The sequence below is a fragment of the Callithrix jacchus genome, chromosome 7 (assembly GCF_049354715.1).
Source record: "Callithrix jacchus isolate 240 chromosome 7, calJac240_pri, whole genome shotgun sequence".
Classification (NCBI taxonomy): domain Eukaryota; kingdom Metazoa; phylum Chordata; class Mammalia; order Primates; family Cebidae; genus Callithrix; species Callithrix jacchus.
Window position 1 is genome coordinate 98,783,591 of NC_133508.1, and position 26,355 is coordinate 98,809,945.

The 26,355-nt window shown below is 41.5% G+C and overlaps 1 protein-coding gene and 1 pseudogene across 3 annotated transcripts in view; one reads left to right on the forward strand and one right to left on the reverse strand.

The window, feature by feature from the left end:
* Positions 1-26,006, reverse strand: part of TM2D1 (TM2 domain containing 1) — a 42,311-nt gene extending 16,305 nt beyond the window's left edge. For 2 of the 3 annotated variants that reach the window (XM_054236328.2, XM_054236329.2), the window contains exons 1-4: positions 25,817-26,006; positions 24,260-24,329; positions 10,715-10,823; positions 2,586-2,677 (exon numbers count right to left, since the gene is read on the reverse strand). In XM_054236328.2, the coding sequence (XP_054092303.1) occupies positions 2,586-2,677; positions 10,715-10,823; positions 24,260-24,329; positions 25,817-25,984 (439 nt within the window). In that variant the 5' untranslated portion in view covers positions 25,985-26,006. Of the gene's footprint in view, positions 1-786; positions 864-2,585; positions 2,678-10,714; positions 10,824-24,259; positions 24,330-25,816 lie in introns of all 3 variants that reach the window. The other variant, XR_013520138.1, reaches the window with a different exon arrangement.
* On the forward strand, positions 4,036-4,393 carry LOC118155218 (NADH dehydrogenase [ubiquinone] iron-sulfur protein 5 pseudogene; annotated as a pseudogene).
* Positions 26,007-26,355: the final 349 nt, after the last annotated feature.

A 26,355-nucleotide genomic window follows, 5' to 3' on the forward strand; every position in this document is an offset into this window, starting at 1 on the left:
CTTGAACCCAGGAGGCAGAGGTTGTGGTAAGCCAAGATCACGCCACGCCACTGTGCTCCAGCCTGGGCAACAAGAGCAAAACTCCGCCTCAAAAAAAAAAAAAAATGTACATTCCAAAGGAAGACAGACAGTGAATAAATAAACAAACCCCTGAGGCTAACAGATTTATAATTAGCACTATGAAGAAAGAAAAGCTATATATAAATAGGACTACTGCTTTTCATAACTATAAAGAAAGATTAAATAAGATTAGTTTTAAAACAGGATTTTTTTTTTCTTTTTTCTTAACGGGATCTCACTATGTTACTATGTTATCTCTGCTGGCCTCGAACTCCTGGCCTCACGCAGACCCCCCACCTCAGCCTCTTGAGCAGCTGAGTCTATGGGCATACATCACTGCACCCAGCAAAAAATGAGATTTTAGATTTTGTCTATAACTACTTTCATTCCAGTCAACATTGTATTATGTAGTTAAGAATTTTTTTTTTAAGGCAGCAATCATTTAAAACAAAAAGGCCTAAATTCCTTAACCTTGGATTCTTAATAAAAACTAAACTGTATTTAAAATATTTAAAAATTTTAAATTGGACAGGCACTGTGGCTCATCCTGTAATCCCAGCACTTTGGGAGGCTGAGGTGGGAGGACAGCTTGAGTCCAGGAGTTCGAGACCAGCCTGTGTAACACAGAGAAATCCCATCTCTACAAAAAATACAAAAATAAGCCAGGCATAGGGGTGCATGCCTGCAGTCCCAGCTACTTGGGGCAGGACTGAGGACAGAGCATACCTTGAGCCCAGGAGGTCAAGGTTGCAGTGAGCCATGATCATACCACTTCACTGCAGCCTGGGCAAGAGAGTGAGACCCTGTCACAAAAGAAGAAAAGAAAAAAGAAAGGAAAAGAAGTTATTGCTTCTGATACCGAAAACAGTTAACTTCTGATATCTAAAGGGACCCAACTCCATAGCAAGATACTGAAAGCATTTTATACTCATAGACTACATCTCTAGGCAGTGTCACCTGCTGCATTGTTCTTCCTACACTATCGGCGAAATTATCCCCCAGTCTCTCAATGCACACCTGTGCTCTTTCATACCCGTTACACATGCTGTTCTCTGCAATGCCTTAAACCTCTGTAATCTCTTCATCCTTCAAAACCTAGCTCAAAGGTCACTACATCTAAGAACTTCCTTCAGTCAACTGCATCAGTCCCTTTTCTATACTCTGACAGCACTGTGTTATGGTTCTGTTACAGTGCTGCATCATAAATTGGCCTACTAATATACTTATTTTATTTTTAACACTGTGACCGTCCTTATTTCCCTGTCACTTAGTTTTTAAATGTTGAATATATGCTTAATTAAATAAACAAGTATATATAGTACTTTATAAGCTTTATTTATGGACTTATAACACTGAGTTTTAGTACAGCTGTCAGAAATACACCTACCACCAACCCCACAGTAAACACTTCTCTTTGATCTTTTGTGGGTAGCAACATGGAAGAAATAACGTTAGCTTTGTGAGCTAGAAGGCAGAGCATACAAAAACTTTAAATTTGCTCAGTGAAGGGCTAATATAGAAGCAGAGTAGTACAGTAAATAAAACATGATCTCCAGAACCAGAAGATTTTGGTTCAAATTGAGGTCACTAGCTGAGTGTCCTTGGGTAAATCTCTTAATCTAGTGACAATTTTCCTAACTATAAAACAAGATGATAACAACAAATATGTCACAGAATAAAGAAAAGACTCTAGACTCAGTAAATCCCTTAACCTCTCTGGTGACAGTTTCCCTACCTGGTAAAGTGGATTTAAAGAGGATGATAAACTTAGAGGGTTGTAAGGCTCCAATAAGGGCAGGCATGTGAAAGTACTGTTTAAACAAAAGCTATGGTAAAATGTAAATTGTTTTTATAAGCATTAGTAACTATGGTAAATGTGATTACAGAAGGAGGATATAGAGAGGGAGGCTAAGGGCAACAGAAGTCAGGCTCCCACCCCAGCTCAAGTTGGAACCAAAGTTCCAACCCCAACTTGTTCTGAAAGAAGTGCATTGTTTCTAATCCCAGGGCAATGGTGAAAGAGATTTGGGTAGAAGGAAATATTTTTTGTAGGGGTAGAGGATATACATTTATTCATAAAACATTTACTAAGCATCCAGTGTCTGGTCAGCACCAGCAGTGACAGTTCCAGTGTACTATCTTAAGTAATTGCCTACACTATCTTGTGTGTGTTTTCATAAAGGTGAAAACATAGGAAAAGTCAATATTTCTTACCTAACCTGAACTGCTGGGCTAATTGATAGCTCTATAGTCACTGAAGAATGTTAACTACAACTCCAATTACATCGTACTTATAATATGCAAAGATTTAATCTGTAAGAACACATACAATGAACTAGAATGTAGATTTCATGGCTGGGCGTGGTGGCTCACGCCTGTAATCCAAGCACTTTGGAGGCCAAGGCGGGCAGATCACCTGAGGTCGGGAGTTCAAGACCAGCCTGACCAACATGGTTGAAACCCCATCTTTAAAAAAAAAAGAATGTAGGTTTCATAAGGATTTCTTTTTAATGAAACATACTCACCCAAGGCAGGGTATCCAAGGTAAAATCGATCTGCTCCCAACCATCCAAGAAAAAGAGACAATGCAACTGCCACTTTGTATGAATAGCCGTTTCTGCAAAAAATTAAAACCTGAGTGTCGTATTCATATATTTCCAATGTGAACATTTTAGAAAACAAAATTATTAACTACTATTTATTTATTAATTGGTTCATTCATTCATTCAATTAATGTTTTTTGGATGCCTACTGTGTGTCAGGCACTATTCTAGGGTACTGGAATATATTAATGAATAAAAGCAACAAAGATCCCTATCCCCATGGAGCTTACACTCTAGTGATAAGCAATAAACACAAACAGATTTAAAAAGTAAATCATATACCTTGTTAGAAAGTCATAAATATTATGAAAAAAAGCACAGCAGGCTGTGTAGAATGCCAGGAGCCATTTAAACTGGGTGGTAAGAGTTGGCCTCAGTGATATTTAAGCAGAGATCTGAGGAAAATGAGTGAGATGGCCATGACAGGCTTCTGATTGTGTCACAGGCAAAAGAAACAGCTTGGTGCAAAGGCAGCATACCTAAAATGTTTGAGACCAGTGTAGCAGGAGAGTGAGAGAAAGAAAAGAACATGAGCAGATGAGGTCAGAGAAATAATGGAGGGTGGAGGAAGCAGATCACACGGTGCTTTGTATATTACTGTAAATACTCTTTTATTCTAAGGAAAATGGGGAGCTACTCAAGGATCTTAAGTAAAGGTGTGACATAATCTGATTCAGATTTTTAAAATATCACTCTGGCTGCTGTGCTGAAAAGAAACTGTAGGGAGTATTTGTCAACTATTGCCACAATTAAGTTGTATAACAAACTACCCCAAAACTCAGTGGCTTTCAATAAGGTACTATTCTCACACTTACAGACTACAGATTGTCTGTGGTCCAATGGACCTAGGCTGGTTCAGCTAGAAGATTCTGTTTCAGGCTGAGGTTTGGCTGAGCTTGGATCAGGGCTGTTAATTCAGTTCAAGTCAGTTCTACTTAAATTTTCCTAGAGACTAAGCTTAAGATGTAGCAGCTAGTTGAGGCAACATAGCAGATAGTTTCAGGACATATCATCTAGTATGAAAGGAAAGCTAAGGCTGGGTGTGGTGGCTGACGCCTGTAATCCCAGCACTTTGGGAGGCCAAGGTGGGCAGGACACCTGAAGTCGGGAATTCGAGACCAGCCTGACCAACATGGAGAAACCTGTCTGTACTAAAAAAAATACAAAAATTAGCCGGACGTGGATGCGCATGCCTGTAATTCCAGCTACTTGGGAGGCTGAGGCAGGAGAATCGCTTGAACCTGGGAGGCAGAGGTTGCAGTGAGCCGAGATCGCGCCATTGCACTCCAGCCTGGGCAACAGGAGCGAAACACCAACTCAAAAAAAAAAAGAAAAGGGAGAGAAGAAACAAGGGCATAAGCATCGGATCACCATGCCTTTCTTGGATGTGCAGAAAAGGCTTTCAGCCTTAACCAAGATCGGTGATGGACAATCCAAAGTGCTGAACAGCCCTACAAGTTTCCGGCTCGACGCCATGCTTTTGAAAAAGAATGGATAGAATGTACACATGGAATCGGTACTATCTGGGCAGAGAAAGAGAGTAAGATAGAATATGATGATTTCATAGAGTGTATGTATACTTTGGTATAAAACGATGAAACGTATGAATATCATCTGTAAGCAACGAGATAAACTGATAAAGGAAGTGAAGTACACCCCCTCCACCTCACCACATAGGCAAGGGGAGCCTCGGCCCTGAGCAGACACAGCTACTGACATCTGGAGGCTGATTTTCATGTTCTCTGTCCTCCACTAGAAAGGTTGTTTATGGAAAACCTCCTTGTCAAAGTGTGTAAAAATAAAGTATTGCACCATCCTAAAAAAAAAAAAAGTAAGCTATATCCCACAAACACATCTGCTTGTTTTGCACCTGCTAATATTTTACAGGCCAAATTAAGTCACACAATCACGCCCAAAAAACCAATGGAGTGCGAAGTATAGACTGCCCAATTGACAAGCACTGAAAGAGATGACTATTTGCTGAACAAATTCAAACTATCACGAGGAAAAAAGGGTTTGAAGGCTACTGCAATGATCCAAGTGAGAATTGACAGTGGCTTGACCCAGAGTAGTAACAAAGGAAATAATGAGAAGTGATCCGACTCTGGATATATTCTAAAGTACAGCCAACTGGATTTCTTGATGAGAGGCAGGAGAATCACTTGAGCCCAGGAGTTCAAGACAAGCCTGGGCAACATAGTAAGACCCCATCTCTATTATTTTTTTTTAAAAAAAAGGAAAATATTTAAAGTTATGAGGTTGCCATATGAGTACAGATAGAAAAAAAGAGAGATCCAAAGGCTTACCCAGAGGTACTCCAGTATTAAGAGACTAAGGAGAAGAGAAGAAATCAGAAAGAAGGAGCTGTTTCTAACAATAAACAAGAAAAACTAGAAGAGTATGGTATCCTGGAAGTCAAGAGAAGATAGTGTATTTAGGAGAAAAGAGTGGTTAACTGTGCCAAATCTGCCTCGTGGATCATATACCATGTCTGATAATTTACTAATAAATTTAACTAAGAGATCACTAGTGATCTTAGCCTGAGCAATTGTGGTGATACAGCGAGGGCATAAGACAGAAAAGAGTGAGCTTAAGAAACGATGGGAGAGCTGGGCACAGTAGCATGTTCCTATAGTCTCAGCTACTTGGGAGGCTGAGAGGGGAGAATTGCTTGAGGCAAGAGTTCAAGGTTGCAGTATGCTATGATAGTGTCTGCGAATGGCCACTGCAGTCCAGTTTCCTGGGCAGCATATCAAGATCCCTGTCTTTGAAAAATTTTTAATAAAAAATAATAATATATTAAAAATAAAAGTATGGAAGAAAAAGAATTTATTAGATAACTTTTTGGGTTTGAGACAGCATCTCACTCTGTTGCCCAAGCTGGAGTACAGTGGCAACTTGGCTCAGTGCAACCTCTGCCTCCCAGGTTCAAGTGATTCTCCTGCCTCAGCCTCCCCAGTGGCTGGACTACAGGCGTGCACCACCACACTCCATTAACGCTTGTATTTTTAATAGAGACAGGGTTTCACTATTTTGGAAAGCTGGTTTCAAACTCTTGACCTCAGGTGATCCACCCGCCTCGGCCTCCCAAGGAGACAGCCATAACTATCATTTTGAAGTCAAATTTCATCATGTAAGATCCCTGCTTATAATCCTGTTTTGGTTTTGTGTTTGTTTTTTTTTTCCCCTGTGTTGCCCTGCCTACTTGTAGGGAGTTAGGAAAAGCAGAGAAATAACTCAGAATCCAATGCAAAAACTCATGCTGTAATCTAATGGGCAATAACAGTGGGAGAAAGAAGCAAACAAATTTGGAAAATATTAACAAAGCAGAAGCAAATGGGCTACGTGTGGGGAATGGGAGAAAGGAGAAGTCAAAAGAAGACTCCAAGCCTGGCATGGTGGCTCATGTTGTAATTCCAGTACTTTGGGAGGCTTAGGCAGGCGGATCACATGAGGCCAGGAATTTGAGACCAGCCTGGCCAACATGGTGAAACCCCACCTCTACTAAAAATACAAAAATTAGCTGGGCATGGTGGTGCATGCTTGTAGTCCCAGCTATTTGGTAGGCTGAGGTATGAGAATCGCTTGAACCTAGGAAACGGAGGTTGCAGTGAGCCAAGATCATGCCACTGCACTACAGCTTGGTCTGTTACCCAGGCTGTAGTGCAGTGGTGCATTCTCAGCTCACTGCAACTTCTGCCTCCCAGGGTCAAGTGATTCTCCTGATTGGTCTCAAACTCCCGACCTCAGATGATCGACCCACGTCGGCCTCCCAAAGTGCTGGGATTATAGGCGTGAGCCACTGCACCTGGCAAGAAAGTATTTTAAGAAAGGAAATGGCCAGGCTGGGCATGGTGACTCACACCTGTAATCCCAGCACTTTAGGAGGCTGAGGTGGGAGGATCACTTGAGGCCATGAATTTGAGACAGACCAGCCTGGTCAACATAGTGACACCCTATCTCTATATTAAAGAGAGAGACAGAGAAAGAAAGAGAGAGAAAGAAGGGAAAAGCCAAATGCTGTAGAAAGATTAAGATATGGACTGTAAACATTCATTTGACATATCAACAAAGATTGCTGGTGAATCTCAGCACGGCCAAAAGCCATACCGGATTAGACAGAAAATCTTGTAACAGGTAAGTATTACCAAAACAACTTTCAAAAAGCTTGGCTGGGAAGGAAAATGAAATTTAAAAAACAATTATCTATTCAAGTAAATCACCCTAAAGAATTATCTGAAAACTGGTGCTACAATTTAGTTTTTAGTTTTAGTTATTCACCGAGCCATTTCTCTTTCTCTGTCGCCCAGGCTGGAGTGCAGTAGCACAATCTTGCCCTGGGTTCACTGCAACCTCTGCCTTCCAGGTTCAAGTAATTCTCATGCCTCAGCCTCCTGAGTAGCTGGGATTACAGGCGCACACCACTATGTCCAGCTAATTCTGGTATTTTTAGTAGAGATGGGGTTTCACCATATTGGCCAACTTGGTCTCGAACTCCTGACCTCAAATGAACTGCCCACCTCAGCCTCCCAAAGTGCTAGGATTACAGGTGTGAGCCATCACACCCAGCTCATTTCTCTTTTTGTTATGAATATACAGCTAAACTACATTTCCTAGCTCACCCTGCCATTAAGTGCAGCCATAACTGAGTTTTGCCCAGTGGAATGAGGATGGGAGTGTACGCCATTTCCAAGGTCTGGCTCATAAAATACTCCTACAAAGGTTTCCCTCTCCTCTTTCCCATCTGCTGGCTTAGTGGAAAGGACTCTAAAGACTGCAGAAAGCAAAGCCACAAGACAAAAGAAGCAAGGCCCATTCATGAGCAACTATGGCCCCACCAACACCACCCAGACCTACAAGTTAACCCAAATGAAACTATGATATGAGTAATACTAATATAGATGGTCAGTGTAAACAGGTGGGTAGCTTGATAATCAATCAGGCATGGTTAGCAGACTTCAGTTTCTGGAGAATACATTATAAAATATTTGCAATACTAAGATGAAGTTTTAATCAAATATTAAACTATTATATACAGTTTGAAAAAAACAATATGCTAACAGGAGTACAAAGAAGATATGAAACTGAAAAAGGGACACCTAATGAATAAGAATTTATCACTGAGTTTTGATTCAGTAGCTGACCAGCAGCTGGTCTTTTTGTAGGCAAGTACCTAATATTCCAATAAAGCAAAATTATTTATCAGGTTATCTTAGCTTTGTCATTCTTACCATTAAAATTATCCACCTGTCTAACTCTTATTGCTCTAATGAGCAATATTCATTCTTCTTCTTTTATTTGTTTGAGACTGGATCTGGTTCAGTCACCAAGGCTAGAGTGCAGTGGCCATGACTTTGACTCATTGCAACCTCTGTCTCCTGAGCTCAAGTAAGTGATCATCCCACCTCAGCCTCTTAAGTAGCTGGTACTACAGACACGCACCACCAGGTAAATCATGTATTTTTTGGTAGAGATGGGGTTTCGCCATATTGTCCAGCTGGTCTCAAATTCCTGAGCTCAAGCAATCTGCCTGCCTTGGCCTCCCAAAGTGCGGGAATTACAGGCATGAGCCACCACGCCGAGCCTCAAATTCTGTCTTGAAATTATAAACTTTATTGTAAGGAAGTAAGTTGGCCAGTAGTTTTGGAATATCTGGTTAACCTGATGGTTATATTTCTTACCATAATTGATATCAATATCTTATAAGAGCCAGGAGCCGTGGCTCATGCCTGTGATCCCAGCACTTTGGGAGCCAGAGGCGGCCTGATCACTTGAGCCCAGAAGTTTGAGACCAGCCTTGGCAACTTGGTGAAACTCCATCGCTACCAAAAATACAAAAATCAGCCAAGCTTTGGGGCATGTACCTGTAGTCCCGGCTACTTAGGAGGCTGAGATGAGAGGATGGCTTGAGCCTGGAAGTTGAGGCTGCAATGAGCCATGATTGTGCCAATGCACTCTGAGCCTGTGCTACAGAAGGAGACTGTCTCAAAAAAAAAAAAAAAAATACAAAACAAAATTATGAGCATGATTAGTGTAGCTCAGTTGTATGCAGCCTAATCCATTTTGAGACACTGAAAGAAAAATCAGCATTAACTTGGATATTAAGTAACAGACATTCTGGTGTTAGCATTACAGATAATTTATAAACATATAAGTTCCAATCTGAGTGGCTGGCTGTTTTCAACAGATGATTTTCTTTGTTGTACTATAATCTATGTTTTGGACCAGCATTTAATACCTTAGTTGTTTGGAATGTTTAATGTAGAAACATCTATAAATTTAAATATTAACTAAATTTAACTTACCTCTGTAATGGAAAAAAAATGAAACCATATTTAACTACATTGGAAACTATTCCTTTTTAACAATTTTTACTTTACTAATGTGAAATCTTGGAACCCAAGAAGATTAAGTGGTAGGCTTAGGATTATACAGCAAGATAGAATCAAAAGCCCCTTATTAACTCAATAAGGTAGGGTCAAAAGGAAAGAAAGAACGATAAGAGTTCTCACTAAGAATTCTAGCAACTTGTAGGAACAGTCTAATGGTGGTTTCTTTTTTTTCTTTTTCCTTTTTAAGGTTCAATTCACCTGTACAGTGGTTTATTTCTTGAAACAACCAAAACTAAGTGCCATCAAATCGAATGTAACAATAAATAGTTTTAGGCCGAAAATAAATATAATGCCAACAATTAAAAATATATAAAATTAAATCATGTTTTTAGTACAATGAAATATAAGAATAATAAGCTTTAGCAGAAATAGATATCAAACTGCAAAATTCTTTTTAAAAAATTTTCAATTTGAATGCTTTTAGAGACAGGGCCTCACTTTGTTACTGCAATCATAGCTCACCACAACCTCCAACTCCTGGGCTCAAGGAGTAATCTCCCACCCAGCCTCCCAGTGGCAAGGACCACAGGCAAGCACCACATCACTGGGCTAATTTTTGTATTTTTTGTAGAGACAGGGTTTCCCTACTTTGCACAGGCTGGTCCCCAACTCCTGGCCTCAAGTGATTCTCCTGCCTTGGCCTTCCAAAGTGCTGGGATTACAAGTGTAAGCCACTGCACTAGGCCTAAAAGTCCTTTAAAAAGAGAAATTCCTAAGAAAAGAAAGCCATCTGTCTTACTATTCCAAACTGATCATTTTTATTGTTGTTTTTATAAAAGACAGTGTCTTACTACATTGCTCAGGCTGAACTTCCGGGCTCCTCTGGCCTCGGCTTGCTGAGTAGCTAGGACTAAAGGCATGTATCATTGTGCCCAGCTAGCCAAACTGTTTAACATTACCATTCATCATTCACATTTATTACAAAGAATAAAACCAAGTTTAAAATGCCCTTTATGTGCAAATAATTAATTAGCATTTTTCTGATATAATAGGTACACATCACTATTTTGTACTCTAGAAAAATCCTCTATTTTGAAGACAATTTTTTCATAAGTCAATTAGTGGCATAAACTGACTGACCTGAATTAACATGGCATGAGGCTAATGATAGTCTTTATTTATCCCACATACTAACTACATGGGTCAATTTGATTGGTGAACTGCATTTATTCAAAAAAAATACACATTTGGCTGGGTGTAGTGGGTCATGCCTGTAAATCCCAGCACTTTGGGAGGCCGAGGTGGGAGGATCACGTGAGGCTAGGAGTTTGAGACCAGTCCTGGGCAACATAGGGAGACTTCGTCTCTACAAAATATTTAAAAATTAGCCAGGCATGGTGGCACAAACCTGTAGTCTGGCTACTTGGGGGGCTGAAGTGGAAGGGTTGCTTGAGCCTGGGAGGTTGAGGTTGAAGTGAGACATGATATGCCACTCCATTCCAACCTGGGTCACTGAGCAAGACCTTGTCTCAAAAAGGTCTGAGTTTGTATTTTTAGCTTATATCTACACTTAAAATAGAAGTTTTCTGACACAAGCAAAAAGATACAAGATACATTTTCAGGATATTCCCCATAAATTATCTCATCTCTTTACTCTATGTAATCGAGATACAATACAGGCAAGTAATCTGAAAATTTAAGTTTCAGTAATGTACTTACACATTTCGGCAAGATATGGGCTTGAAAAAACCAACTTCATTCCCAGTAAAATGTGTTTCATTGCCACTAGAATCCTTACAAGTTATGTTGGGTGCTGGAAAACACGAAACTGAAGGCAGAAAAAGTCAAGAAACTGTTATTTTTTTTTCTGTGAAACAGCATGTAATTGTTCTAGGACTAGCATATATGTTATAACAAACTACATCCCAAGATAATACAACACAAGATTTTAATTTTAGATAGGAAAAGTGACATTACATATGTACTTACACGCAAGATAAATATAAAATGGTATAGTAGTCTCTTAACACAAAAATACAAGAATTGCCACACTGGATTAGATTCATGGCTAATCTAATTCAATCTCCTGCCTCTGACAAAGGTAACAAGGGAAGAACTGCACAATGTTACTGACCTTTACTTCATCTCCAGAATTAAGAATGCCTCTCAAATTTTTGTTGGAATTCATTGGGCAATTTATCTATTATATTATTTTAACATAATCTGAGTTTGTATTTTTAGCTTATATCTACTATTATAGACAATTGCTGCCACAAATTATTTTCAGTGATTCTAAATGTATTTGTTTCTCGATTCCCTCTAGGGTTTGATATAGATTATTTCAGAACTTAAGCAATCTTGATCCTACCTCATAACCCAGATGACATAATAAGAGGAAGTAACACTTACAGACCCAGGCAAGCACTGCCTTCACAGCTTTATAGCCTCATAGTATAAAGAACAAGACCTTTGGAATGACAACAACCTAGCTGGACATTGCTCCTTTCAGAATTTTGGATTCTTTATAGGTAAAAACAGTACTAAAGGGCCGAGTGCAGTGGCTCATGCCTGTAATACCAGCACTTTGGGAGGCTGAGGTGGGCAGATTAGGAATTCAAGACCAGCCTGGGCAACATGGCAAAACTCCATCCTTACAAAAAATAAAATAATTGGTTGGGTGTGGTAGTGCTCACCTGTAATCAGAAGGCTGAGGCAGACCCAGGAGCTTGAGGCTGCAGTGAGCCATGATCATGCCACTGCACTCCAGCCTGGGCAACAGAGTGAGACCATTTCAAAAAAAAAAAAGGAAAATACAAAGAGATGTTGCAGAACTTAACAGACAATTGATATGTAGCTATGTGGTTACCTGCCTCGGCACAGGGATAAAATTTGACTTTCGCAAATGAATTAATATCACATATCTTAGATTATATCTCTTGAAAATCTTCCAACTTAGATCATGCTTTTGATTAGCTATATAGCAGACCACTCAAAACTGAGGTTAGCAAATGTCTGAAATGCTGATATAAATTCTATGTCACTGAAAGGAGATCAACATGGTTTTAGATCAGTAATTTTTTTTTTAAAGACATGGGAGTTTGCTATATTGGCCAGGCTGGAATTCCTGGCCTCAAGTGATCTTCCTGCCTTAGTCACTCAAAGTACTGGGATTACGTGTGAGGCACTGTGATGTCACTGGCCCTAAATCAGTAAAATCAGTAAACTGGGGGCATTTTTTGCCCCCCAGAGGATATTTGGCAAGGTCTGGAAACACTTTTGGTTGTCACTGGGGAGCTGCTAAGGGCATCTAGTGAGTAGAGACCAGGGATACTCAAAAACATCCTACAGTGCACAAGACAGCCTCCCCACAACAATGAATTACCCAGTACAAAACAGCAATAGCACTGAGGCTGAGAAACCCTGCTCTAGATCAGTAATCTTCAAAAACATTCTGCACACCTGCTATAAATTAAATTTTTACAAGCTATATATGCCCTCACACATTTAAACAGATATCTAAAAAAAAAAATTATTTTTTTGAGACAGAGTCTCGCTCTGTCACCAGGCTGAAGTGCAGTGCCTCATTGCAACCTCCGCCCCCCAGGTTCAAGTGATTCTACTGCCTCAGCCTCCTGGGTAGCTGGTACTATAGGTGTTCACCACCATGCCGGGCTAATTCTTGTATTTTTAGTAGAGACGGGATTTCACCCTGTTGGCCAGGATAATCTCGATCTCTTGACCTTGGGATCTGCCCACCTCAGTCTCCCAAAGTGCTAGGATTACAGGCATGAGCCACTTCACCAGGCCTAACATTTTTCATCATGAATTTAAATGGCTGCAAAAACATGTAATTTCCAGTTTGTTTCTTTATTTATTGAAACTGAGTCTCACTCTATCACATAGGCTGGACTGCATGGATGTAATCCTGCAACCTCCGTCTCCTAGGTTCAAGCAATTCTCATGCCTCAGCCTCTGCAGTAGCTGGGATTATAGGCACCTGCCACCATGCCCGACTAATTTTTGTATTTTTAGTAGAGAAGGGGTTTCACCATGTTGGCCAGGCTGGTTTCGAACTCCTGGCCTCAAGAAATTCACCCACCTCAGTCTCCCAAAATGCTGGGATTACAGGTGTGAGCCATTGTACCCGGCCTCCAGTATATTTAATACTGTCATTAAAATTAAAATGTTATAGCACTCTTTAAAGTGGAATCTAAAGAGTGCTATAACTATTTAAAAACACAGCAATTTGACAGTAGAGACGGGATTTCACCCTGTTGGCCAGGCATCATGATCCACTGGAGAACAGATATGAAAGAACTCTTCTCTAAAATTCAACAATTTTACATTAATTTTAGGAATGGGTACACATTTAAAAGCTGAGAATTGGCTGGGCGTGGTGGGTCACACCTGTAATCACAGCACTTTAGGAGGCTAAGGCAGGCAGATCATTTGAGGTCTTAGCCCGACCAACATGGTAAAACCCCATCTCTACTAAAAATATAAAAATCAGCAGGATGTGGTGGCACATACCTGTAATCCCAACTATTTGGGAGGCTGAGGCAGGAGAATCACTTGAACCTGGGAGGCAGAGATTGTAGTGAGCGGAGATCGTGCCACTCCACTACAGCCCAGTGACAGAGTGAGACTCCATTTCAAAAAAAAAGGTTGAGAATCTAGGCAGGGTGGGGTCTAGGCCGGGTGCAGGTGGCTCATGCCTGTAATCCCAGCACTTTGGGAGGCCCAAGCAGGCAGGCTGCTTGAGGCCAGGAGTTTAAGACCAGTCTGGCCAACATGGTGAAACTCATCTCTTCCAAAAATACAAAAAATTAGCAAGGCGTGGTGACGTGTGCCTGTGGTCCCAGCTACTCAGGAGACTGAGCCAGGAGAATTGCTTGAGCCTGGGAGACAGGGGCTGCAATAAGCCACAATTATGCCACTGCACTCCAGCCTGGGTAGCAGAGCGAGAACCCCATCTCAAAAGAAGAAAAAAAGGAGGAGTCTTCAAGAATATCTGTAAACACAGGTTTTTTCCCCCAAAAAGTAGCTTTAAATCATTTCATATCCTCAAGCCATTAAGTAGATTAAGTGTACGATTACAGTTCATTTTTCTCTAAAAGTATTTATTACCTTGCTCTTGCTCAGCCTGAAGCTGTCATTTTCTTGTCATACAGTCTTGTGAGATCTTTCTGCAGATTATCTAAAATCAGGTCTTAAAGAGACAGTTGCAATACAAAATACTAATTATGATTCCAGTTGCAGTTATTTTCCGATATACCTTGCCTAACAGAAATATACTGATTTTTTTTGAGATGACAGGTTTCTGCGCAAAACTTTTAAAAACCAAATATTTCTAGGTGAGTTGCAAAAATGCCTTGTAAAATATTAAAAACTAAAGAGCCCTAACCGGGCACAGTAGCTCATCCCAGCACTTTGGGAGGCCAAGGTAGGTGGATCACGAGGTCAGGAGTTTGAGACTCACCTGGCCAACACGGTGAAACTCCATCTCTACTAAAAATACAAAAATTGGCCGGGCACGGTGGCATGTGCTGTAATCCCAGCTAATAAGGAGGCTGAGGCAGGAGAATCATGAACTCAGGAGGCGGAGGTTGCAATGAGCTAAGATCATACCCTTGCATGCCAGCCTGGGTGACAAATCAAGACTCTGTCCCCCCCCCCAAAAAAACTCTGAAAAAGCCCTATCTTTTGTTTTATTTTTGAGGCAAGGTCCAACCGTCACCCAGGTTAGTGGCATGATTACAGTTCACTGCAGCCTCAACCTCCTGGGCTTAAGAGACCATCCCACCTCAGTCTCCCAAGTAGGTGTGTGCCACCAAGCCTGGCTAATTTTTGTATTTTTTGTAGAGGCAGGTTTTTGCCACAGTCTCGAACTCCTGGGCTCAAGCAATCCACCCACTTTGGCCTCCCAAAGCTGTGAGCCACCATGCCCAACCAACCACATCTATTTTTCAACTAGACAGCATAAATTGTCTAAAATCCCACATGTTGAGAGTTTTAGTTTCCAATATTCAATCATTTCAAATAGTTGCTTTGTATACAATATGAAAAAGATGAAAGAGAAAAAATCCCAACACTCCAGGATTAGATACTCAGGAAAGACACTATAGTAAAAAGAGGTATCACAGTGAAGGGATAACCACGAAGCAATGATTCAAGAATTTTGACATTCGTTTGAGCTACTTATTTCAAGGAATGAAATGTATACTTGATGAAAAAAAGATGCAATGTTGCTCCAAATATATAGACAGAAGACATGAGAAAATAATGAGAGAAACTCAGACTGATTTGTTTGAAATGACAGAGAACTCCAAAGAGCAGAACTTTAGAACTAGATAGATTTGGATTTAAGCCCTAACTCTGTCACTTAACTAGCATGTTCCTTCAGGAAAAATAAAACGCCTCTGAATCGTGTTTCCCATCTGTGACATGGGATATATCTTTTGTACTCCTGTTATATACATATAAAAAGCATACAGTCCAGGCACGGTGGCTCATGTCTATAATCCCAGTACTTTGGAAGGCCACGGCAGGTGATCACTTGATGCCAGGAATTCAAGACCAGCCTGGTCAACATGGTGAAACCCCATCTCTTCTAAAAATACAAAAATTAACCAGGCGTCATGACCCACACCTGTAGTCCCAGCTACTGGAGAGGCTGAGTCACAAGAATTGCTTGACCCTGAGAGGCAGTGGTTACAGTGAGCCCAGATAGCACCACTGAGCTCAAGTTGGGTGACAGAGTAAGACTGTCTCAAAAAAAAAAAAAAAAAGAAAGAAAGAAAAAGAAAAAGCACATGGTGTGTAAAGCATGGTGTTTGGTTAGAAAAAGTATTCAAAAAGTGTTTAGGGGCCAGGTGCAATGACTTGCCTGTCATCCCAGCAATTAGGGAGGCCGAGGCAGGAGTATCTCGTGAGCCCAGGAGTTTAAGACAAGCCTGAGCAACAAAGTGACACTCTGTCTCTAAAGAAAAAAAAAAAATTCGCCAGGCATGGTTGCATGTGCTTGTAGTCCCAGCTACTTGGGAGGCTGAGGCAGGAAGATTTCTTGAGCCTACGAGATCCAGGCTTCCAGTGAGCTATAACCCTGCCTCTGCACTACAGCCTGGACTACAGAGCAGGGACTCTCTCTACCCCACCTCACACTCCAAAATGTGTGTGTGTGTGTATGTGTGTGATTCCCCACTCTAGGAAATCAGAGAACTTCAATATTTAGAAGACTAATAAAGAAATGAACAGAACATTGTAAGTGGCTATAAAATTAATATAAGATTGGGCCGGGCGTGGTGGCTCACGCCTATAATCCCAGCACTTTGGGAGGCCGAGGCAGGTGGATCACGAGGTCAAGAGATGGAGACCATCCTGGTCAACACGGTGAAACCCCATCTCTACTAAAAATACAAAATTTAGCTGGGCATGGTGGTACATGCCTGCAGTCCCAGCTACTCGGGAGGCTGAGGCAGCAGAATTGCTTGAACCCAGGAGGCAGAGGTTGCGGTGAGCCGAGATTGTGCCATTGCACTCCGGCCTGGGTAACAAGAGCGAAACGCCGTCTCAAAAAAAAAAATTAATATAAGAGTTTGTGATATGAAATTAATCAATTCAAAAGAAGCCTACAACCTTAGAGTTTGTTTAGACATACCTTACAATGACTTCATTTCATCCTCGTAAGATAGAACTTGTTAAGTAAGCAAATTCATAATGTTTCCTTTTTTTCCTTTCACAAACAGGAAAACTGAGGTTCCTAGAAATTAAATGAGTTGACTAAAGAGCAAGTAATACTCTCTAAATCCTACACTAAAACTCATTACTCTTAATCAATACTCTTTCCATTATATCATAATTATCCCATGCAAACACTGATTTCAGCAATAAGCAAAAATAAACAAATCAACATGACAAGATCAAATAAGCCAGTTATCAATAAATGTTAACTAGTAGACAAAATTAAGCAACATGCTACAAGCCTGAAAACCATTCAATTTGCAGTTTTCTTGCAAATAGGTTTGGTTCTGACCAACATCTAGAATTTAGATAATATCAATTCACACCAATAACCATACAGTATTCATTATAAAAAGTAGCAATGTGGTTTTTTTTGTTTGGTTGGTTGATTTTTAGATAGCATCTCACTTTGTTGCCCAGGCTGTAGTGAAGTGGCATGATCATAGCTCACTGTAGCCTCCAACTCGAGCTCAAGACATCCTACAGCCTCAGACTACCAAATGACCAGGATTACAGGCACACACCACCACACCACCTGGTGTAGAAAGCAGCAATGTTTTTTAAATACAGAAATGCTAAACCAGCTAGGCGCAGTGGCTCACGCCTGTCATCTCAGCACTTTGGAAGGCCAAGGCGGGCAAATCACAAGGTCAGGAGTTTGAGACCAGCCTGACTAACATGGTGAAACCCCGTCTCTACCAAAAATATAAAAATTAGCTGGGCATGGTGGTGTGCACCTGTAATTCCAGCTATTCAGGAGGCTGAGGCAGGAGAATCACTTGAACCTGGGAGGTGGAGGTTGCAGTGAGCTGAGATCACACCACTGCACTCTAGCCTGGGTGACAGAGCAACACCATCTCAAAACAAAACAAAAGGTAAATCAGAAATAATGTAACCAATGAAGTTTCATAACAACAAAGGACTAAATCTAGCCTGGGCAACTTTGCAAAAAATATTTATCTGGGACTGGTGGTTTACATCTGTAATCCTAGTAACTTGGGTGGCTAAGGCAAGGGGATTGCTTGAGTCTCGAAGATGAAGGCTGCACTGAGCCGTGATCACATCATGTAGCCTGGGCTACAGAGCAGCAAGACTGTCTCCAAAAACAAAACAAAAAAATGCCAAGTGCAGTGCCTCACAACTGTAATCCAACAGTTTGGGAGGCCGAGGCAAGTGGACTGCTTGAGCTCAGGAGTTAGAAACCAGCCTGGGCAATATGGAAAAACCCCATCTCTACAAAAAAAAAAACGCTAAAATTAGCCTGGCATGGTGAGGCTGAGGTGGGAGGATCACTCAAGCCTGGGAGGTACAGGTTACAGTGAGCAGAGATCCTGCAACAGAACTCCAGCATGCGTGACAGAGTAACACCCTATCTCCAAAAAAAAAAGAGAAAGAGAGAAACAGAGAGAGAGAAAAATAAAGTTGGCAAGAGCCAACTCAATCTCCATATTTTTAGCATTAAAACAGTTCTCCTCTGAGAGTGCTAGATTTGGAAAATAATCTTTTTTTTTTTTTTTTTTTGAGACGGAGTTTAGCTCTCGTTACCCAGGCTGGAGTGCAATGGCACGATCTCGGCTCACCGCAACCTCTGCCTCCTGGGTTCAGGCAATTCTCCTGCCTCAGCCTCCTGAGTAGCTGTGACTGCAGGCACACGCCACCATGCCCAGCTAATTTTTGTATCTTTAGTAGAGATGGGGTTTCACCATGTTGACCAGGATGGTCTCGATCTCTTGACCTCGTGATCCACCCGCCTCAGCCTCCCAAAGTGCTGGGATTACAGGCTTGAGCCACCACGCCCGGCTGGAAAATAATCATTTTGCAACTATCACAGTAAAGAATAGTTCCAGGGAACACATTTTTCCATTTTATGGAATAAAGTGTTGACCATTCTATAAAAAAAGAATAGTTCAGGCCAGAATCATTAATGGGATGCAAATCTGGGGGTGGTAGGGAGATATTTGCATGGCCTTAATGAGTATCCCTTTAGATTATTTATAGTTGCAAAGAAAAAACTACTAACTATACAGTAGAAAAAGCTGAGTGATCAACAATTAACATCACCAAGGAGAAAGAGATAGTTATCATGTGCCCCAGATGTGAGATGCCAGGAAGGACACTACACCAATTATGTTATTTTCCAGTGTGGTATGTATATCCTACGTCTAATCATAAGGAAATATCAGACAATCCCACTGAGGAACACATCAAACATGTAAGTCAATGCCATAAAAGACAAAGAAAGTTGTGGAAATATACCAATAAAACTAAATGTGAGCTGGGTGCGGTGGCTCACGCCTATAATCCCAGTACTTTGGGAGGCTGAGGCAGGTGGATCACAAGGTCAAGAAATCGAGACCATCCTGGCCAACATGGCGAAATCCCATCTTTACTAAAAATATAAAAATTAGTTGGGTGCGGTGGTGCGCACCTGTAGTCCCAGCTACTCGGGAGGCTGAGGCAGGAGAATCGCTTGAACCTGGGAGGTGGAGGGTGCAGTGAGCTAAAATCACCACTGCACTCCAGCCTGGTGACAGAGCAAGACTCTGTCCCAGCCAGGCACAGTGGCTCACACCAGTAATCCCAGCACTTTGGGAGGCTGAGGCAGGTGGATCACCTGAGGTTGGAGTTCGACACCACCCTGACCAACATGGAGAAACCCCGACTCTACTAAAAATACAAAAAATTAGCCGGTATGGTGGCACATGACTGTAATCCCTGCTACTCAGGAGACTGAGGCAGAAGAATCACTGGATCCTGGTAAGTGGAGGTTGCGGTGTGCCAAGATGGCACCATTGCACTCCAGCCTGGGCAACAAGAGTGAAACTTCGTGTCAAAAAAAAGAAAGAAAAACACAAAATTATTCATAGGGGCAGAAAAAAGTATATACACAAACAAATTGAGAGAGAGAATATATTAACAATTGGTCAATCTGGGTAAAAGGTATATGGGAGGAGTTCTTTGTACTACTCTTATTCTTCAACTTTTCTGTAGGTTTAAAACTATCTCCAAATAAAAAGTTAAAAAATAATATACACTTTGCTGGCCAGGCACAGTGGCTCACGCCTGTAATCTCAACACTTTGGGAGGCCGCGGTGGGCAGATCACCTGAGGTCAGGAGTTCAAGACCAGCCTGGCCAACATGGTGAAACCCTGTCTTTAAAAATAAAAAATAAAAAAATTGGCCGGGCGCAGTGGCTCAAGCCTGTAATCCCAGCACTTTGGGAGACCGAGGCGGGTGGATCACGAGGTCAGGAGATCGAGACCATCCTGGTCAACATGGTGAAACCCCGTCTCTACTAAAAATACAAAAATTAGCTGGGCATGGTGGCGCGTGCCTGTAATCCCAGCCACTCAGGAGGCTGAGGCAGGAGAATTGCCTGAACCCAGGAGGCGGAGGTTGTGGTGAGCCAAGATTGCGCCACTGCACTCTAGCCTGGGTAACAGGAGCGAAACTCCGTCTCAAAAAAAATAAATAAATAAATAATAAATAATAAATAAATAAAATAAAATAAAATTTTTTTAAATAAAAAATATATACTTTGCAACACGAATTCACAGTCAGAAGTTAGAATAAATAGTGGTTACCCATTGAGGCAAAATAGTGACTATAAAAGACTATGAAGAGGGCTTCTGGCATGTTGATCATGTTGTTCCTCGATATGGAAGCATTTACAGGTGTGTTGTTTGTGAAGATCATTTGAATTATACTTACAAGCACTTTTCTGTAAAAATACTATATTTTTAATATAATAATTTTTTTTTTAATTTTAGAAACAGGGCTTCAGCATGTTGGTCAGGCTGGTCTCCAACTCCTGACCTCAGGTGATCCACCCGCCTCAGCCTCCCAAAGTGCTGGGATTATAGGTGTGAGCCACCATGCCCAGCCAATATACTATATTTTAATACTAATTAAGAAAATAAAGAAGACTTCTGTCAAAGGACCGTAACAAAATTTTCTGGAGGTAAAATCTAAGTATTTTTTTGCATTTCAGTGATAGAAAAATTGAAAATACTTGCTGATATATGTGTATATAACCTAGACAGAACACTTCTTTTTTTTTAAGATAGAGTCTGGCTCTATTGCCCAGGCTGGAGGAAAGTGGCGCAATCTTGGCTCACTGCAACCTCTGCCTCCCAGGTTCAAGTGAGTCTCCTGACTCAGCCTCCTGAGTAGCTGGGACTACAGGTGTGTGCCACCATGCCTGCCTAATTTTTGTATTTTTAGTAGAGACAGGATTTCACCATGTTGGCCAATCTGGTCTTGAACTCCCCACCTCAGGTGATCCAACTGCCTCAGTCTCCCAAAGTGCTGGGATTACATGCCTGAGCCACCTCATCTGGCTGACAGAACACTTCTTGAGGGCCGAGATTATGTCTTCCTTTGTATATCACCTACAACACCTAGCAGATGCTTGCCACATAATAATTTCTTAATAAATAAATATAAATAAATGAACAAATTCTCAATCAATAAACAATATTTTGTAATATAAATTGTCTTAATTCAATAATTAAAGTAAATTTAGTTTTAAATTATTCATTACAAATAAATACTTTCTCAACAAACAAATGTGCTTGTTAAATGATATTGAGCTAACCAGGAATCATTTTAAGATCACATCAATTTATTGTCATAGCTGAATTTCCATTGCCTTTTGTCCCAATTTTTACTCACTAGCCCTAAAATCCCCTCTGTAAAACACTGCTCACATTCATCCCTACCCAAAGATTAGTTTATGAAAATTAAACAGCCAGGTGTGGTGGCTCATGCCTGTAATCCCAGCACTTTGGAAAGCCAAGGCACGTGGATCACTTGAGTCCAGAAGTTCCAGACCAGCCTGGGTAACACCACCTCTACCCACTCCCAAAAAGAAAATACAAAAAATTAGTCAGGCGTAGTGGCATGTACCTGTAGTCAGAGCTACTCGGGAGACTGAGGTAGGAGGATCGCCTGAGCCCAGGAGGTGGAGTTTGCAGTGAGCCAAGATGGTGCCACTGCAGTCTAGCCTGGGTGACAAAGCAAGATCCTGTCTCAAAAAAAAAAGAAAAAGAAAATTAGGTTGGGCACAGTGGCTAACACCTGCACTTTAGGAGGGTGAGGCAGGTGGATCACCTGAGGTCAGGACTTCAAGACCAGCCTGGCCAACATGGCAAAATCCCGTCTCTAATAAAACTGCAAAAATTAGCTGGGTGTGGTGGTGCATGCCTGTAATTCCAGCTACTTGGGAGACGGAGGCAGGAGAATCACTTGAACCCAGGAGGCAGAGGTAGCAGTGAGCTGAGAATACACCACTGCACTCCTGCCTGAGCAACAGAGCGAGACTTGTCTCAAAAAAAAAAAAAAAAAAAGAAAAAGAAACATAATTTGAGAATTTCGCAATAGTTCTTCATATACTCAGTGAAAAAAAAAAAAGGAAAAATAATTTTGGCTGGAAAAAGAGAGAGATCACTTAACTCACACTTTTCACAACTGTATTAGAACCAAAAAGCGTGTTTCAAGAGTTATTTTGACATCTTTCTCTGATCAGGACTTGATTTGATAGCTATGGTGAATTGATTCACCATAGCTAACCCACAACCTTTTGTGTGTTTTAAAAAAGGCAATTAATTAGCTGGGCACAGTGGTTCATGCCTGTCATCCCACCACTTTGGGAAACCAAACAAGAGGACTGCCTGAACCTAAGGAGTTCAAGATCAGGATGGGCAATATAGGGAGACCCTCATCTCTACAATTAACAACAACAAAAAAAGGTTGGGGAGCCAGTCCTGATGGCTCATCCCTATAAACCCAGCACTTTGGGAGGCCCAGGCAGGCAGACTGCTTGAGCCCAGGAGTTTGAGACCAGCCTGGGCAATATGGTGAAACCTTTTCTCTACCAAAAATACAAAAAAAAAAGAAGAAGAAAGAAAGAAAATTAGCTGGGCATGGTGGCGCATGCCTGTAGTCCCAGCTACTCCAGAGGCTGAGGTGGGATTATCACTTGATCCTGGGAGGCAGAAGTTGCAGTAAGCTGAGATGGCGCCACTGCTCTCCAGCCTGGGTGACATGATAAGACCCTGTCCTGGAAAGAAGAGTAATAAGATAATATAGGCCTTATATAGGAGATATTGCTCAGTATGCACACTTTTATTTTATTTAGATATATTACATTTAAAAGAAATTTTTTTTCCCCCACTCAAGACAGGGATGAAGTCTTGCTCTGTCACCCAGGCTGCAGTGCAGTGGTATGATCTCAGCTCACTGCAACCTCTATCTCCTGGGTTCAAGTGATTCTCCTGTCTCAGCCTCCTGAGTAGCTGGGATCACAGGCACCCACGTGCGCCTGGCTAATTTTTGTCTATTTAGTAGAGACAGGGTTTCACCATGTTGGCCAGGCTGGTCTCCAAACTCCTGACCTTGCGATTCACCTGCCTCAACCTCCCAACGTGCAAACTCCTGACCTTGTGATCCACCTGCCTCAACCTCTCAACGTGCTGGGATTACAGGCATAAGCCACTGCGCCCAGCCACTAAAAGGAGCTTTGTAAGTAATCCTTCCCTTTGTAGTTAACTTATAAATATGCTTTGATTTGCCTGTTTTACACTCTGAAGTCTTTTATATTGCAGCTTTCAGAACACAGAGAACAGACTTACACAAAGAGAAGAGTTCTCAAGTAGTTGTTTCAATCATTCATATGAAAGATGCTAGAAATCTGTCAATACTATTATAACTCAAGCATCTCACTTCAAAATAGGAAGCAGGTAGCCAGCCATCTCAAAAAAAAAAAAAAAAAAAGCATTTTTCTAGCTGGAAAGTTTTTTGTAGATATGGGGATTTTAAAGAAAATTATACAACTAAAAAGAATTTCTTCTCCAAAAGAAGTCTGCCCTCCTGCCCTCCAGTTAGGTTTCTTCTGAAATAAAATGTTGAATCTACTTAAAAATTATTAATAACAAGTTTATAAACATATACAAAATCATTTTGGTGCCAACTGAATGTTAAATATGCACACACAAACACACACCCCAAATCAAACAAATATAAACCAAAGTAATATAAGCACAGTAACATAAATGACATTTATCAAAGTGATATAAACGAAAGTGATGAAGTTGCTGGGAAGCATAAAGATATTATGGTATTAGCCAAGAACTATTAGGTAAGTATTCACAGATGATGCAAGTAGAGAGCTAAAGGAAAATAAAAGGAAGGCTTTTCATATGAGGAAATGATATGCTTATTCATTGGGGGAAAATAAAGTATATAAAATATAAGTACACTTGTCTAACTGAATCTGAGAACATCCATCCCCAGCCCTATTACTGTTTATATGGTGAAATTTCACCATTTCAGAAGGTTCTTTTTTTAATTAAATGCTGACACCCCCTAGCTGGTTCTCCATTTTTAACTTACTCAGGAAACTAAATAATAATGTTATAACTTAGAAAAAAATGCATTTACTAATTGCCTTTAGTGATCATACATTGACCTGTGAAATAACGTTTTTAAAATTATTTTTAAAGACACGTTTCTGGAAGTCTTACCATGAGCTGTGTAGTTTGTACAGTTAACTGGTTCTTGCGTAGCTTCATTTATTTTTGGATCTTTACAAATATATGTAAAAAAAAAGTTAAGGAAATATGGACCACATTCCAACACAACACATTATCATGCCTTTACTATTCATATGATATACTCACATTGATATTCACATGTACATAGAGGCTGCTAGGTTGTCCAAGTCAATAAGCGTATGTACAAATACATTTCAGTATTGCTAAATAATACCTGAGGCAGGAGGATTATTGAAGCCCAGGAGTTTGGGAAGAATAGCCTGGGCAACATAATGAGACGTCTGTCTCTACAAATAATATAATACATAAACATTACAACAAACCTTTGTGCCATAATTTGCCACGTTTTCACTCATGAGAAAACAGAGTTCAAATAAGTCACCAAAGGTTACAAAGCGCAATATTAATTTGTCCACTGAGGCCCAGAGCAGTGGCTCATGCCAAGGGGGTTGCACATCACTTGAGACCAGGAGTTCAAGACCAGCCTGGCCAACATGGCGTAATCCCAGTCTCTACTAAAAATACAAAAACTAGCTGGGCACAGCAGCTCATGCCTGTAATTCCAGCACTTTGGGAGGCTGAGGCCAGCGGATCACCTGAGGTCGGGAGTTCAAGACCAACCTGACCAACATGAAGAAACCCCATCTTTACTAAAAACACAAAATTAGCCGGGCATGGTGGTTCATGCCTGTAATCCCAGCTATCCGGGAGGTTTAGATAGGAGAAGCACTTGAACCCGGGAGGGGGAGGTTGCGGTGAGCCAAGATCTGCACTGGGCTCCAGGCTGGGCAACAAGAGCAAACGCCATCTCAAAAAAATAAATAAAAATAAAAGAAAAGAAAACATAAAAATTAGCCAGGTGTGGTGGCGCATGCCTGTAGTCCCAGCTACTCAGGAGGCTGAGGCAGGAAAATTGCTTGAACCCAGGAGAGAGAGGTTGCAGCGAGCTGCGATGGCGGCACTGTACCCCAGCGTGGGTGACAGAGCGAGACCCTGTCTCAAAAAAAAAAAAGGAAAAAGAAAACAGAAATCTGTCCACTGGCAGTCCAGCATCTCATGAAGTTTGAAGATGACATGAGGTAATATATATGAAGTTAACGATAAATGGGTAACACACATAGGCTAGATCATTATTAATTACTTGTCTTCCCCCCTGGGAAGAGTTGGCAAACATTTCCAAGGTAGAAACTATCAATCCTTGTATTACTTGTGTCTAGAACGGGGCCTGGAATACTTCAGGATCTACATGTTTTATTGAACAAGTAAGCACACCGGTAAAAAAGAAAAAAAAAATTGGATCGGAAGAGGAAGCGCCAATGACTAGCAAAATCATAAAAAATCACAAAGGCTGGCCTCTGGCCCTTCCATCTCCACAACTCTGTTCACCTTCAGGGATCTCTCAGTCTTCAGAAGTCACAGAGCAGGTTATTGTTTTCATTCACTACCGCCCTAACCCGTGCTGAGGGCAGCGACCCACCTGCGACCCCAACTCTACCTCGCCTCCTGTGGGGGTGTTCCCCACAGAGGATATTGTCCCACTTTGAGGTCCTCGCACTTAAGCGACTCCTCGCCCCCGGCAGAGGTTGCAACAGCCCCCCAGGGTTCTGTGGTGACTGAGACGAACCACAGGACACCGAGGAGTCTGATAATCACGGCTTCCGGAGCACACGGACCTGAGGGCCAGGCGGCCGCCATCTTGGAGACAGGCACTTCCTTCGCCACTTCCGCTTCCGCCTCCGCCCAGGGGCGGGCGGGAGAAAGACAACAGAGTGAGGTTCTTAAAGGGACCTCGCAAAGGATAGAGGCCAGTTCCGTCACTTCACGTATTCTTTTCCCTATGACCCCGTGGAATCACATTGGGAGACCTTTTTAAAATATGCGTGTCCCCAGTCCCTCGGGGCGAGTTTTCCCCACGAATCCTTGGAAGGAGCTAAGGTTGATCTTTTGAGTGCTGGAGGAGGGAAACGACTGGTTTAGGCAATCAGGTGCTTCATCTTCTTCACCCCACTACTCATTCCCGCATTCTTTGCTGCGGTTTCTCGGTCCTCGCAAAGTGCCCGCGGCGC